Genomic DNA, 17271 nt, shown 5'->3' with positions numbered 1-17271 from the left:
ATTGCCAGCTGCAGGTCCAGAGAGAGAGAGAGAGAGAGAGAGAGAGAGAGAGAGAGAGAGAGAGAGAATCATCTAAACACATGAACTTATTAACAATAGTAGGATTCAAGAGTCTGTTTTTTTTTTTTAAAAAGCAGTCAGTAATACACATCGTATTGATTCAGCATAGCATCACAAAGCAGCAATTGTTCAACATCAAATGTCAAATTTTACAATCAAATAATGTACAATGAAAGAGGTAAATATGCAGCAATATGACCCATCAGGGTTTCTTATTAACCATTTGCCCAAGTAACAGCTTTTAGCCCTTTGACTGGTGCAAGAAACATTCAGATCAATCTTAGTGCATCGCTGGTTTCAGGATGTTTGATTATCCACAATTGCTTTTTAATATATTTAATTTTCTTGTTTTAATCTGTTCTAACTAAAAACAGAATCTCACTCATCAAGTGCTTCAATTCACAGTACCTTTGTATACCCATAAAAAAAAACACAGATTATTGCATACTATGCTAGTGGCACACAAACCCTGGCTCAGGTGTATGCTCTTTACCGAAGTTATTGTCGGACAGAAATGAGTTGGCATCAGTTGTGCGACTCAACACATGCCAAAGCAGCTGTGTGTGTGGAGGGGGGAGTAACAAAACAGAAATGTGTGCGTCATCTCAAAACAAAAAACAAAAAAATAAACTATCATCGCCTTCATGTTCAACACATTCAAAATGAATCCCACTTCTCCCACTCAGACAAACAAACATTACATTACATTCATTATTTCAGTGTTTTTTGAATGTGATCTGATTGGTGTGACCCATTCGGGTGTGCAATATTGCTGAAACGCTATCTTGGAAGACACGCCGTCATCAAACCTTCACCTTAGGTAATCTCTGAAACGAGCAAAGTGCACAGTCTGTCTCTCCTCAAATCTCTTCAGAGGTAAACTTGCATTCACATGACACACTCCGTAGTGGGAAAGGATATAAAATAAGGACAATAATTTTTGGTTTCAATTATAACTGGATACAGTTGTGGACAAAATTCCAACCAAACAGGTGTCACTAAAAGGTTACAGAAAATTGATGAACAATGGGTTTTTAAACAAATACTAATCACAAAGTGTGGTTATAATACAATACATACAACGACTGGTATTTTCATGAGGTGCTATATATATATACTTATATATATATCCGTCTTTTATTATTTATTTATTACTATACTCAAATAAACAATATCCTGTAGAAAAAATATCCATCATTGTCCATTATTATCCATGATCCATTCACTCTGATTAAAAATTAAACCACTGATCTCCAGTCTGATTAGAAAAACACACCCTCCCACTTCAAAATTTGACAAAGTAGTGGTTAAAACAATGCCAGGAAGGAGGTGATCTCCCTTTTGTTCAGGCATTAAAGGAGGGTGTGTCTGAACCTCACAAGTTGGAGGGCAGTTTGGACTGTTTGTGTTCGGTCTCTAATATCTTACTGGGGGATCTAGCGTAGGGAGAACGGACACTTGCAGACTGGTTCTGAGGTTCAGGCCCTGAATGTGTCCGACTGACGGGGGTAGCATGACCCGGGATCGGACTGTAGGGTTTACTGACAGCCAAGGGGGAGGAGAAGGGGCTCGATGCCCCTGTTGCTCCCCTGGAGGCGCCGCTCATGGTCAATGGCCTTTCCTGGTGTATAGAGCTGTGAGAGCCTGAGATAGTCTTTATTTCCTGGGTAAAGAGATCCACCGAGGACTCTGCCCTCTCCTTGAGGGTACAGTCCACCCTGGCAGGGCATGAGGTCTGAGGGGTTAGGGGGCTGTGAGAACCCATGGTGCTGGGGAGCTCACTGTGGTAAACTGTCCTTCCCTTCGCAGGGCTTTGTATGCTGGGACTGTGGACCGGAGGAGTGTAGCAGGGTGAGGCCTCTGCAGAGCCATACTGAGCCAGAGAGGCGAGGGCCGAGTGCTCGGGGAGAACCTGGGGGAGGAAAACAGACTGGAGGCCTGCCAGGCTGTGCTGGGCCAGAGAGGCAGCGGCTCCGGCTCCGACTGCAGACACTGGCTGCATAAATCCACTGGAGGATTGGGTGCTGGTGATGAAGGGAAACTGTGGGAGGTTCAGACCACTGGATGTCCTGCCTGCTCTGTCATGACTGGACCCCATCTGTTGCAGGGTGGCGTGAGAGGCCTGCTGCAGGTGGCTTAGTATGGGGCCGACTGAGCTGGAGATCAGAGGGCTTATGGTGGAGGCGGAGGGGGCTGGGAATCTCCCTGCTAGCCTCCCTGGCGCCCCCTGCTGGAGTAAACCTAACGGGTGGGGTGGGGTGGTCATAGCACCGTGGAAGGGCTGGGAGTGGAGCTGAGCAGCGCAGGTGTAGGAGACAGTGGCCTGGCTGATGGGGAAGACTGAGGCCATGCCGGAGTGGGGAGGATGGGGTGGGGGCTGGTGTGTGGGCAGAGGAGTCAGGGGCTGCAGGCTGCTGGTGAAGATGGGCTGGGACGTCAGTGTAGGCGACACAGGCCCAGTGGAGAGATGCAGTGTCCTGAGGGGCGCCAGTGTGGGGGTCTCAACCCCAAAGCGGAATTTGGTAGAGCTGGCAGGAGAACCGGGCCCTGAACCACAGCTGCTGGAGGTGTTTGCTCCAACATGGACTCTTTTTGGATGGCTGGTGGGGTCCTTCAGAGAACCAGAGCCCGGTGCCAGTGGGTGGTGGAAGAGGATGGGAGGAAGCTGGGAGTGGTGGGCTAGGGCCAGAGCCAAAGGGGTGGTGGCTGCAGCAGCCTGGAGCGGGGCCTGAACCAACGGGGCCCAGATGACCGGGGTGGGTGATGGGGGGGCAGGGGGAGGGTTTAGGCTCTGTGTGGTGCTGGTCTGGATCAGCTGTGTGCACTGGGCCATGTCACGGTCGTGCTGCACTATTCTTTGGATGATCTCATTCTCTTGGAGGTTTAGTGTGCCAGAACTTTGGTGATGCTGGACTTTATGCTGAAGAACAGAGTTCCTCTTCCCTGTTAAGAAAAGAGAAATAAGGCCATGCCATACTACATATTACTATACATATATTAAATCCCCTGTTCCTTATCCACAAAACAGTCAGAATACAACATAATTTCTCTGTCTACCTGTGAGCAACTAACATCTTCACAGGGGTGAAGTAACTTTTTTCAGGTTTTGTACTTAAGTACTGCTTTGAGGTACTTGCTCTTTTCTTGATTATTCCCATTTTATGCTCCTTCATAGTTCAGCTCCACTATAATTATTCCACTACACTGCATACTATACAACACATTGTTAAAGACTAACCCAGCAGCTCCGACTGTTTTTGGCTTGGTTTTCACTAAAACAATGTCTGGTTGAGGCCCGATGTCACGTGTCTATAATTTGTCAGCAGTGACATTCCCTCCGCTAAAATTCAAAGATTAATTTAAATAAATGTTTAAGGTCCATAGAGTTAAAATGATCCAATATTCCAACATTTAATTCAAGACCAAAAAAAAAAAAAAGAAATTCTTTCCAACCCTCATTAATCTTACGACCCCTCAGATTCATCTTGTGACCCTTGGGACTGGACAATATAACTTCCATAAAAGTTAAAACAAGCAACATCTAAACAGCTAAAACACTCCTTTCGAATAGATGCATCAGTCCCAAATGATACTACAGTAATACATTTTGCTGATAATACATCTGTACTTCTGCTTAAATAGAAGTTTGACTGCAGTGCTTTTACTTGTAAAACAGTATTTTTACATTGTCATATTGGTACGTTAACTTAAGGGAAGGATCAGAGTACTTCTCCCATCACTGGAAGAAAGAGAGAAAAATAATAAATATTATTCTGTAAAACGTGAAATTGGATACTGTCGACAGGTTTGATCTCTTGGCAAAGAACACACCGATTCGGTCCAGGCGGTCGAGAGCCACAGTCTCAAAGGCTCTCCTCATCATGGGATATTCCTCCAGCACCTCATTGAAGTTGTCTACTGACAGAGAGTAGAGACGACAGTAGTTATCTGCTCGCACGCTGGCGGTCCGCCTGCCTCGGGTCAACAGGCAGATCTCTGCAGGGAGGAAAGAACAAACAAAAATTAAATTCTTGGCACTGTTTCTTTAAAAGACTTCCCGCTGAGTGCAAGAGAACCAGAGATTAATGTTAATAATTTTAAAAAGCAGTAGTTAAAATGAAGTGTCGGATGGTTATTTTCCCCTTTTCTCATACAAGTTGTGTGATACATTGCAACAGAATTCATACATTTTTTAGATCCATTCATAAAAGGAAAAGCAAAAATGGTTTTATTAGTGTGAGACGATAAAACACGAAAAGACCGATGCCTTTGAACCCCACAGATGGAGCACTTAATGCAATTTCTGCAGCTTACAGTTTGTCCTGGCCTCATCTGTCGTGCCAGATCAGAAAAATAAAATAATGCGCCATTTAAAAAAAAAAAAAAAAAAAAAAAAGTAGACATATTTTTCAGGACAGACATATTGAGGATATAGACATAAACACACACACACACACACAGAGTCACAGAGTCACAGACAGTCTCTCTGTGTCCTGTTTATCGATTTAATCTATTTATCACACATGACAACATGGGATTTCTGAGATATTTATTTGCCATGTGATGGTTTCTGCCCTCATTTACTATTTTCTCATCCGTGTGGGTCTTTAGCTGTGCTTAGCAGCTTTAAGCCAAAATACATAGAACAAAAGTACGGAGAATAAAGTTTAGTGATTACCATAGCGTTCTTGTACCTAAAATGTATTCTGGAGTATGGTGACACATTAAAATATAGCTAGAAGTCCTACTCTGGCATCAGAAGGTTTTGGGGGTTATTGGATCACACTTTCACACAGTTTGAAAATGCAAGTAAGTAAAGTAAATTATTTATTTGTCTTTCCTAGTTGGTCACTGACATTTCACTCTGCTGCACAGCTGGATATCGGCAATGACAGGTTGGAACGACATAACAAAGGCAACAGCAAATAGAAAGCTCTGGATTTTAGCTTTAAATATGATGTTAACAAAAGGAAAACCCCACAGATGGAATCAAAGAACACAAAGCTTTGCTCCTCTTAGTCCTGAACCCTTTTAAGGAGATGATGTGGACAATTTTTCCCAGCTGTAATAGTCTGCAAAGTTAATCTGCTGAGTGCCTGAGCAAAATAAATCAAAACAAATCATACTATCACCACTCCTTCACATACATTCAAACTGACCCACTGCCAGCCACAGTACGTATTAGCATGCAGTGCACACAGCAGGTTGTGTGAGCATATTACCTCCAAAATAAGAGCCATCGGAGAGCTTAGTGTCTTTGCTGCTTTTGGTCAGCACACTGACGACGCCATGCTGGATGAAGTACATCTTCTTGCCGATGGTTCCCTCTCTGATGATGTAGTCACCCGGCTGGAAGACCTCGAAGCGCAGTTTGGTCAGCATGGAGGTGACAAAGTTTGGATCAGCGTTGGCAAACAGTGGCATAGAGGCCACCAGTTTCCGACAGTTAAAGTTGATGATCTCCTGCAGAAGACACAAAAAAAGATTTTAGCAAAGGCAAAGCCTTCACGGCACAAATGTCAGTGTTACTGTGTGTGTACATTTCAATCATTATAAAAGCAGGGCAGCTAACAGCTTAGTGCTCTGTTAATGAGGTTCTCTGTCCTCATACAGTCTCCAGCCATTACTAATCAGATTACATGACTATTAACATTATCGTGCCAAGTAAGAGAGCCATATTAGATTACATAAATAATTAAGTGTAACAAACAATTTAGAGCAAGGATGCTCACTTCATTAATTCACATATTTGTCACTGTGCACCAAAAAACATTTGGTTCACTGTCTCCACATTTACAAGCAGTATATAAACATTTAGTAAATGTTATATAAGACACTGTACTGACTGCTAGTTGTAAGCAGATATAAGGACATTTTAAGCGTTTATTAATGCAGAGTATTTGTCAACAATTATAAACTCAATTTCATATTATGTGTGTCTGTTTTACTATACTGTCATTCATTACCTGTTTATACAACATCCCCCACTCACAGGTGTTCTTAGCAGACATAGTTGTTGACATAAACACTTATAAGTGCTTACAACTGCATTACAGAGTGTTCTATTTATTAGATGTTTGTTTGCTGTTTATAAATGCTACAGAGGAGTTCAGGGTACCGATGTGTTTTTTAGTTGAGGCACACATCGGTGCCAAAATTAATGCGCAGCATCAACAGCAGCCTCACTGTAAAGACAGAAACATCATCATGGATGAAATCTGACCTCTCGCAGCGGTTCATTCAGCTCCTCCAAAATGCTTTCCTCATCAAACATCTTGCCCTGATAACGGTGTTCGTAGTAATCATGGATCCTTTGACGCATGTCAGCCGGGAGCTTGTGGAAGGACATGTACTGCTCCACTTGTTTATACTGTAAAGACAACACAAGTCCAATTATTAAAATCATAAAATATAATTAAAGCATTTAAAGGAACAGCCTCCACAGAAACACATGTAAATGTAATGTAACTGCATTTGTGTCTAAGACAAAATGCAAAGTCATGTCAAAATGAATATATTAAACTGATTGATGTGTTGGCTCAGAGGTGGACTATAATGTGTCTCATTATGTTAACAGTCAACTGTCAGGCCATCTGTGAAACCTGCCCACAGTGCAATGTTGTGCCTCTGCCCCATCTGACAAATACAGTTGTGCTCTGCAGGCTGCAGCTAATAACATTAACTACTGTGTCCTTCAGCGGTGTACTCTAACAGCAAAGTACCAAAAATGTACCTATGTATTTTACATCCTGCTGTAATTCTCTGTTTCATTTTCATTATCTGGATTTGGCCATTTCCAATGTCTGTCTGCATTTTCTATGTTAAAAATGCACAACACTCTGCCGCTCTATCCTTTCCCATTTATTAATAGCCTTCATCTGTCATTTTCACACCTAAATGTAGTGCAGACCTTTGGTTACTGCACATTGTACAGATTTGTCACCTTTAAACATGTGGGTTAAAAACGTTTTTTTGCAAACAAAAAGGTATGTTTAGTCTTGACATAATTCCTGGATAAAATGCTTTTTCACTTTTCCACGTCACTTATTAATATCACCATATTCACTATATTCCAAATCAGCCAAGAAAGAAATATTTAGATCCTTAAGTAAAAGAAGCAAAACCACAAAGGAAAAATGCATCACAAGTAAAAATCCTGCCTTCAAAATCTTATTTAAGTAAAAGAATTTACTATCCTTACAAATTTAAATTAGTAAAAGCACTCACTATTACTACTATTGTGAGGTTTGTCGAGGCAGAGTTCATTTTCACTACTTTATATACTGTTGGTTAATTTAATCTTCAACAATGCATCAAATTTTATAAACCAATTATTTGTATGTAAAACCTTAATATGAAAAGTAAATAGGAACTAATAATATTTTCTTCTGAAATGTGGTGAAATAGAAGTACAAAGTAGAATTCCACCACTGATTTCAACTCTCTTGGACTTAAAGAAAGTAGATATTTCTATGACAAATATCAACCATGCAGGAAAAGACCACCCACCTTCTCTTGGTATTGCCTCCTGGAGGAGTCCAGAGACTGAATGAGTGCAGTTGCATGCCCCACAAACATGGCAAAGCAGGTAGCGCCCACAATCATGCTGAGGATGGTGAGCCACACGTCAGCCATGCCGATAGGGGGGTACAGGCCATACCCGATGCACAGCATGTGACTCATGGCTTTGAACAGGGCGTAGGAGTATTGCTGACCCCAGGTGTCATTCTGTAAGCGACGTGGAGGAGGACAGAGAAGGAAAGTTTATCAATATCCACAACATTAATGCAGCAGCACGTCTGTGTGAGGCTTTTCAGAGTTTAAGATCAACAGGTGATGAGGCCTTTATTTTCCAGGTTTGTTGGCTTTGAAGCACCGTGCTGAGGAGCTCAGGTTGTCATTAAACATCACCTTAAAACATGCATGCATGCTGACTTACTGTCCTGGTTGATTTCTTTGGTGCAAGTCTATTTCAGTTACCAGTATGCCTATTAATATATTCTGTGCTCCGACCCGCAATTAATAAAACTAATCCATAAATACTTGGATATGATTAGGGCTGCAACTAACTACTAATTATTTTCATCACTGATTAATCTGCCAATTACTTTCTCGATTAAACAATTAAATGTTTGGCCTTTAAAATGTCAGAAAATTTCCCACAGCCCAAGGTGATATATTCACATAGCTTTATTTGGCCAACAATCCAAAATCCAAAGATATTCAGTATACTATTATATCTGACAACGAAAAGATTCAAATCCTCACATGTGAAAGGCTGAAACCAGGGAACAACTTAAACAATAAATCAATTTTCAAAGTATGATGAATTCGATGATTTTCTGTTGATCGACTAATAGATTGACTAGTCGTTACAGCTGTAAATATGATTATTGATAATGATTATCCTGATTGGTGTGTGGAAGTATGCAACATCACCTTAGTCAGCTGAGACTTGCCCACTTCAAGGCACAAAAAAATACAGAAAATCTTGCATGTGAAACAACCAACACCCAAAAATTTCAAGTACTCGCAGTAAGAAGGCTCCTGAAAAAAAACTAGGTTTTTAGGGCATTTAAGGGGAACACATGTGGATGCTATCTGACTCATAAATAATCCACTTACCACCATCTTGTTTCTAGTGACCCAGCAGTCAGGAGGAAAGTCCTGCAGCATGGGTACCAGGAACTGCAGACAGCCATCCCAGTGACACAGCAGCAGCATCATACCAATCAGGTTCATGATACGCACCATGGCGCTGGCCAGATCATAGGTCATATGGAAAACCTGTGGCACAGATTATCAGCATTAATGCAACTGAAAGAACACAACGCACATCTCTTTGTGAATAAATCTAGAAAATTTCAGTTCTCTCTCATGCAATCATAGGATTTGAAATACACAGTGGGTGCTGTATGGGTCAATGAAAACAGGGGTCCTATAACAGACCACACAGTTTTTAATCTTCTATAGACCACCAGAGGCTGTTTCAGTGTTGCGTAACCATCTGCAAGCAACATTAATGGCCTATGGGGAATGTTAGCCTCAGCTGGAATTATAAAAATAAGATAATGCAGGAAAATATCTGTCATTAAGTAAGTTGATTGTGTGTGAGCCTCAGGGGAGAACCAACAAATTAACTCTATAGATTTAAGAATGCAGACATTTGTTTTTACAAAAAGCAGCATGTTTTCCCTTGACGCAGAAAGTGGAAAAAGTAATAATCCAGACAAGAGTACAGGCTATGAGAAATCTGCTAGTGTAAGAGAAACCTTGATATGTTTAGCACTTCATTCATAGGAGCATTTGAGAGTAAGGTTGCAACTAATGATCATTAGAGATTAATTTGTTTTCTTTAATAAAATACCAGAGAATTGTGAAAAATGTTTGTCTTATTCTCTAAGAGGCAAAAGTGGTGTCTTTGTGTTTTTTATACAACCAGCAGTTCCAAACCTAAGAACATTCAATGTACAATTGTAAAAGAAAAAATATTCACATTTTTTTAAAAAAATGGTTAAAACTGTTTTCAGAGCATCGAAAAGACGCCCAAAGATCCAACCAGGTGTGCACTGTTAGCTACTTTAAAGTCCAGATCCAAGCTTATCCCTGAAAGATCTACCTCTTCCCACTGGTGGATGTAGCGAATGAGTCTGGAGAGGCGCAGCAGGCGCAGCAGACTGAGGATCTTGGTGAAGCGGACGATCCTCAGAGCGCGGGCTGTCTTGTAAAAGTCCGAATCGATGCGTGTTTCTACAATGAGAAAGATGTAGTCCACAGGTATGGAGGAGATGAAGTCCACCACGAACCAGCTCTTCAGGTACTTGATCTTGATCTGCTGAGGGTCCAGGATGATCTCAGTGTTGTCCTCCTTGACGATGCCCGTGCGGAAGTTGAGGACCAGGTCCATGAGGAAGAAGGTGTCCGACACCACGTTGAACACGATCCAGGGCGGCGTGTGCTCGTCCTTGAAGAAGGTGATGCCCACGGGGATGATGATGAGGTTTCCCACCATCAGCAGCAGCATGGTCAGATCCCAGTAGAACCTGAAACACAGCGAAAACACACATTACTCCCATTTCTAGATAACAGCAGGCCAAAGTCATTTAGGCCCAGAAACAGTCCTCATATAAATCATCATAAACTTCACTCTCACACCTTTGACAGAATAACTGAGCTGAATATTTAATATCTCCATGTATTAGTGACCTCCAGGAGGCACTATGCATCAATGTACTTTCAGTTATAAAAAATCTGCAGATTTTAATTCGATTTTTGGGACATTTTCATGCTTTTATTAGATATCTGTGGAGGGATGACCCCTCAAACACCCCCTCAGCAGCTACATTTGGACTGCTGGTCAGAAAAATAAGAAATATGAATATAAATAAGTTTGGCTTTAGGAATACAGAATGGGCATTTTTCACTATTTCTGAACAATTTTAGATCAAATAGGAAAATAATCTGTTGATTAATCGATCATGAAAATAGCTGCAGACCTGGTAAAAGTACCGATTGTCAGTCGTTTGATCTTTCTGGTGAGTAATCATTAAATCAAACTGTGCAAAAACTCAGAGACAGAACCAGATTATGAACAGACACCAGTTTTATCTTAGTCTAAATTTAGTCAGAGTTAACCGTGTCTTTATGCATACTGAGTATGTGCTGCATATTCAAAGCAATTCTGGACATCTAAGAACTTCAAATAGAAATTAATCCCTGTGCAACTTGCAGTCTCGCACTACAACTAAAAATCCAGGAGATTTATGTTCAAATGAACAAAAACAATCCAAACAATCTACTTGAGCATAACCATTATCAAAGCAAGACATAGGGTGATTCAAGAAAACAACAGTGGGTCACCAATTCAGTCCAGTTACTGGGCTTCTGGCCACAGGGGCAGAGAGGAAAATGGTTTATTGGAATTCATCTGAATTGCTCTTGAGGGAATATTGATTTTCATAACTAAACTAAATCCTCAAGTATCAGCAGCAGTGTGTTCAGTTTCATCTATAATTGCATGAAAAAATGGCTGCTTTTAGCTGTGTTTACAGTAACCAACACAGTCATGACACTCCAGTCAATGCATTTCCTCAAATCTTTTAGGTTTATTTACAGATCAAATTATGGCCAGCTAGAATATAAACACATCACTTAATCTGACAACATACTGTTGATCACAATTTGCCTTTAATACTTTAATATTGCTTCCTTTTTTGCAATTGTAATTCTAGTAGCTGAATTAGGAATATTTTAGTTTGTGAATACTTCACAGCATCACAGGAAACATACAGTGCAGTGATGTAAAGCTCAACACAAAGACCAGCCAAGATATGAAGAGCTTTTGTTTACCAATTACTAGCTTGAGTCTGTATGTGTATGTGAGCTGAGAAAGCATGAATGCGTGTGATTGCATGACGGATCCATTTCAGAGACCTAATTAACCACTGATCGATCCAACAGGAGCCTGACACACCTACCAGGCCAGCACAAACTGCGTGGGGGTGGGGGTGTGCATTACACCACTTAAAGTAAGCATGTGAGACAGCAGTACATAAAGTAACCGCCCTATTCTGTGCGAACTGAACGCTTGATACCTTCAAGAGAAGAGAAGGTAAGGATGTAGCTCAGAGAAAATGCAGTGCTTTGAAAAATGCAGTTTGAACAAATGTCCCGCCATCTTGTTAACAGGTATAAGTACCTTCTTTGGATGTGACTGACTGTGAAGGAAAGGTGTAGTATGGTTGTTGCAAAGCACTTTGTAAAGAAACACCGTAAGTACCACAGGGAGCTAAGCTGTGTTCCTGACATTGTTTTCTGGGCTCAAACAAAGGTCTGGGAAGGAGGCAACCCAAGAGTTAAGATGTGACCAGGACATATCAAACATTACACCCAACCTTCACAGGAGAACATCACGAAAAGAGTGAACTGGTGAGGGCAGGGTGACCATTTGTTCTAATCAGCTTTCTGTTGTTCTCTGCCAAACAAAGCATTTGCATTCCTCTCTTCATCTGCCTGTTGTCTCTGTGGTGACACACTGGTCCTAATTGCACTTCCCCTCTTTGGCTAAATCCACCGTTATCTCCTGGGAATCCATGTCATCTCCAGAAGTCAGCTCCCATCAGCCAGATGTTGAGTAGTTAGCATTACTGCTGTGCACACGTCACTGGTGTGCTGCAGAACCCTGGAACATCTGGACCAAAAAAAAAAAAAAAAAAAAAAAAAAAGGTCTGCAGGGGACAGTGCATTACTGCTGTCCCCTGCAGACCATCCTTCCTGTTTGCTCATCAGCTGACTGTGCACGCAGCATTCAGCCCACAAAGAACAGACAACTTGCTGGTGTAATCTGGTGTTACCATCAATACAAAGCTGACAGTTGTGGGGTCTCTGGACCTCTACTGTCCAGGGAAGAATCTTGCACTATTTGGGTCAGAGTGCAACTACGTTAAAGAGCATGAGAGCACAAAGAGCGGGAGTTACAAGCAAAGTGAACACAAAAAGGCTTAAAATGGTGAAAGGAGCTTAGATCAATCAGGACAGCTGAAAAAGGGATCACATTTGTACTAGAGATACTTATCTCTTGCTGCCAGAGCACAGCTGAAGCACAACAGCCTGCATGCAGCTCAGTGGCTTAACACACACCTGTACTGTGGCTCAGGGCCACCAGCAATCATATTAACCATATTTACGGAGCGTGCCAGTTCAGTATGTCTGCTGCTGTAGTCACAGAAAGCTTTAATAAAAGACAGCAGTTACTTACGATATAAACAACTGAGAGACTGTGTTCATACAAAGGAGATCCAAGGAGAGGATAGATGGGTTACACTATACTGGACTGCTGAACAGTGGCCATGGAAACACACAGTATGTCTGCCCACCATTGTTACAGATCTCAGGGACTGAAGTTGACCATTTAACAGTGTCTCATAAGCCAAAACGACCCAAATAATCTGTAATGGTGCAAAGGTTTACACTTGGAGCTTAAAATGGGATCTGCAGGATAAAGTGTTCACCTTAAGATGCCCACACCAGGCGCCAAAACCCCACTCCCGCTCAAAGTGTGACCTAAACCGGGCATGGAGTAATGACACCTCATACACAGAGTTAACAGCTGGGCGGCCTGATTCCTCACAACATAATTTTCATTTCAATCTCTCTTTCTCTCTCTCTCTCGCTCTCTCAGTGTTCTGTGTTTTGTGGTGTGTCCCCTCCCTGTCCACACCGTCTCTGTTCCATTAGACTAATTGTGCTGTAATAATCTCCACTGATGTGTGCTTCTAATATCTTGAATGGTCATGTTACCCTATTTTGATTACCCCATTTCCAAGCCCCTGCTGCACTCTCTGTAATCCACTGCCCTCGCTAAATGATAAAAAAAAAAAAAAAAGTGTAATTCAGATGAGTGGAAAAAAACTGCAGTGACACACATCGGCATACAACTGGCCGGTGAAAATATGATGACAGTGAGCCTCAAGGTTAAATGTCATGAAAATCCTTTGATGGCAGTGATGAACAGAACGCTGGTCTGTATGCAGCATGCAATGAACTGTAGAACGTGCATGCATGTATGCATACCACAGCACGGCTGCTAAATTAGGGAATTACAGTTTGGCTTAGTTTGGTGCACACATTAAATTCATAGATAGAGAAAAGTGCACACACAGTGGGTTGGTTTGAGAACCATATAGCCTATTCTTGTGTAGATGGAATCAAATACACACACACACATACACACTTCTCTGGGCCAAACAAAAGAGGGACTTACATCCTACATATGTATAATTATAATGTGGCTGTCATTGTGCTTATAAGAGGATTTTGTACGCCAGTCAACTCCTTTATGGTACATCAAATTCCCTGTAAGAACGGCCTGTGCTGTGTTCTTAAGTCTTGAGAAAAGGATTGTTTTCAGAAACAAAGCCATTTATCTATTCAAGGTGTGTAAGGATTACTGAGGCACATTCAGCTTGTGATACACCTATTCTGCACAGGCTTACACTCCTGATTATTATGTTCTTATCATATCATCACACTGATCAAAGAAAAAATACTCCTGATGTACAAGGAATTAGTGTGAATCTGTTCCGTGGCTTTAATAGTAACCTTATTACATCTGATGGCGTTTTATGTCTCATTAAAATTAGGTTATATCAGTTTTTTCTGCCTACATCTGTAGGCCAAACACGCCTGATGTTACAGGATCACTGCAGCACTTTTTTTGTAAGACAACACTGCTTGTGAATAAAGTTTTTTTGGCACATAAATTACCTAAAATCACTGTAGGGGTGGATTATCCAGAAGCCAGCAGACTTTACTCGTTCCCTCTCATGCTCCACGGCCCTCTCACTCCCCAACATCCGCAGGGAGAACTTGTTGACACCCGGCTGAAGCATTGCCCCAAACTGCCGGTGCATGAAACCGGCTTGGTAGAGCCGGTCATCTTCGGGTATTATTTGTTCGGCACCCTCCAACTTGATGAAACTTGACTGGTCAAACACAGATGCTTGCCCGGCTGCGCCACCCAGACCACCCGTTGCCCGCTGCTGGGCCCCGGGGCCGTGTTCACCGCGGAAACTCTCGCTCACACCGACATCCGCCTCGGGGATGAGGCGCCGCTGTTCCGCTGGATCTGACCCGGGAGGATGCCGCCCGGTGATGGAAGAGATGCTTCCTCTAAATACGCGACAGTCCCCGTTCAAGTTGGTCTTCACAGTAACGTCCCTTTCCAAGTCTTCGCTCCTGGCCTCCTCAATGCTCTTGCAACTGCTTGCTGGAGACGGAGAGGACAAATGTTTTAGCCGAATACTTTTCCTCTTAGTGTCCTTGTCGCCGTTGTCTCCTTCGTCAATCACGAATGGTTTTTGCCCAATGTTTTGCGGCAAGCTGTACAGCCGTTTGCGCATGGAAGACTGGAATTTTTCCATTTTGAAGAAGGAGAAGAAATGCACTCTAAGGACAGCTCGTGAAAACAGAGGGATAAATCATGAATCTCATATACTTGGGGTGCCACTGGAGGCAAAACAGTGACGGCGCATCCGCAGGACAGGTCGTATCTTATTTGACACTTGGGACGTGCCTCTCTGCCCGGGTTCAAACATTGAGATGCGTCAACAATACGTGTCCGCTTCAATCCGACGGTCATGTAAAAGCGGTAAAAGGGAAACGCATGTAAATCCAGGTAACCCCACACCGTGCAGACGAGAGCGCATCAGGATGCAGCATGCTGAGTGTCGGACGTGCCGGAGTGGGAGAATAATGCTGCTGCTGCTGCTGCTGCTGCTGGTGCTGCTGAGCTTCTCAATGACAAAGCATGATCTCCACCTCCCCAAAATATCGGAGCTCTCTGTCAGTGCAAGGTGATGACACACATGCACGCAGCTGGCACCGGCAGTCAAAGAGCGCTGCAATCACTGATCCATCAGCCTCCTGTCTTCTAATAACGTGATTATTGATGGAGTTAATCTATCGGGTTGCCATAGGAGCCAGGATGGCACACGCGCCTCACCCCGCCCAGTCAGGACAACAGGAGGGGATGATTCAAGGATGCTATCCAGCCTTGGAGTTGATAGTTCAGTAGTTGAGAGAAAACGACGGGATGTCAGTGAATGCACAGGCTGGTCTTTATGCATCATCTTACACACGTTTGTTGAATACTGATGTATTGTGTCATAATCCGCAGACAATTTATGTTGGACACTTTGATGATCTGTAGCCTGATGAACGATATTTAAGATACCTGCATCATGTAGATAGTATATATCGCAGAAGTTGCTTTTGGCTTTTATGACACATTATGATATTAAAACAAGAGTCAGAACAACCCAATGTAGAGATATCTAGCCTCAGGATTACTTATAATTGTTATGAACTGCTGAAGCCTTATGTCCATCCTGGTGCTCTCATTTACACAAAATGGATCAAAACTGTCATGCACAAGTCTAATGACAGCTCAGAGATTAATGAACTCACTCATCAAGTAAAATTACAACAGAATACAACAAACAAACCCCGGGGAATTTTTTTTAGAAGCGATATCTAATCTATGACTCCTTGAAAACAACATACTACAAGGGCTGAAATATCTAAAATGGACAGAGGAATTAACTGTCTCCAATTTTACATCCTAGCATCTTCTGATCAGCCTTGGAATCTGCAGCTTGAGCAGTGAAGAGAAGTCGTTGTGCATAATGCTCAATGCTTTCCTTGGTAATGGTGGATTTGTCAAACCTTTGGTGCTTAATGTGGGATTTAAAACTGAAATGTTGCATTAAGCTTCAACCTACTGTGCCACTTATTTCCATAGCTGATGCATTCATACTCCGAGTGTCTGCAGAGTTTCATTTTTATAACCCAAAGAAGACATTTTCAGTCATATAAAAAACTGGTGAAATACTTTCTTGGCACAGACCCACATGGCAAATTAATTTGACAAAAGGGCTGCTGGATGCATTACAGTTGTATGATTCACTGAACTGATTTAAACCATACAGCATTTTTATATGGCGTGATGCCAAATGACTGGGAAAAGAGAACAGTTTATTTCTGTCAAAATATTTCCTCATGACAGAGAGACAAACGTTAGTTCAGCAGAGTTTCAAGATTTTCTGCAATGCTGATAGTCTGCTACCGTAGACTGTAAATACAGGACTTGATATGCAATGTGCTGCTACTACTTTTCTTTCACTGAATTTATTTCACTCATATTATTCCCATCAGTTATCACATAAGATGGGGATGTAAAATGGACTTTCATAAAAAGAAAAGTATCCTGTTTTCTTTATAGCTGCGTGCTATTTGTGGCTCTTTCCATCAGTAACAACATTGTGTGTTGCCCAAAACAATCTGTGTCTTGGTGTCAGCACTTCAAGTTCGGAGCCTCCTTATCGTGAACTGCCCAGATTAGGATTTCACACTCTGTGCCTTATTTAGTACACTCAGTCATCACTCTCTGTTATGTTTGCAGGCAGCAAAACCTTGCAGGATGAACTCTCTTCTTATTTGTGTCCCCCTGTATTTTGATGGAGATGCACTGTATATATGGGTTTAGCTAAATTTAATAAAGCAAAAATGGACACATGTTAAGCACCAACAATTTTCTTTCCGATGTTCAGACCTCACTTTATCTTTCTCAAATTCAAGGCAATATTTTCTGACGAGGCTATATATGGATGGAAATGTTGATGTATTCTTTTTGTTTTTTCTAACGTTCAGTTA

The 17271-nt window shown here is 42.0% G+C and overlaps 1 protein-coding gene across 1 annotated transcript; it reads right to left on the bottom strand.

Annotated features, from left to right (window-relative positions):
* Window positions 1–71: 71 nt before the first annotated feature.
* LOC121182642 (potassium/sodium hyperpolarization-activated cyclic nucleotide-gated channel 3-like) lies at window positions 72–14981 on the bottom strand. The gene is made up of 8 exons (XM_041039253.1): window positions 14326–14981; window positions 9680–10103; window positions 8686–8847; window positions 7570–7788; window positions 6284–6430; window positions 5283–5523; window positions 3892–4056; window positions 72–3003 (listed from the first exon to the last, which is right to left on the bottom strand). Exons 1-8 carry the CDS (start codon window positions 14979–14981, stop codon window positions 1436–1438), a joined length of 3582 nt encoding a protein of 1193 aa, XP_040895187.1. The 3' UTR covers window positions 72–1435.
* Window positions 14982–17271: the final 2290 nt, after the last annotated feature.

The sequence above is a fragment of the Toxotes jaculatrix genome, chromosome 5, assembly GCF_017976425.1.
Source record: "Toxotes jaculatrix isolate fToxJac2 chromosome 5, fToxJac2.pri, whole genome shotgun sequence".
In the NCBI taxonomy this organism is placed as follows: Eukaryota; Metazoa; Chordata; class Actinopteri; family Toxotidae; genus Toxotes; species Toxotes jaculatrix.
The sequence above is the reverse complement of the archived record's forward strand: the minus strand, read 5'-3'. Positions and strand labels throughout refer to the sequence as shown.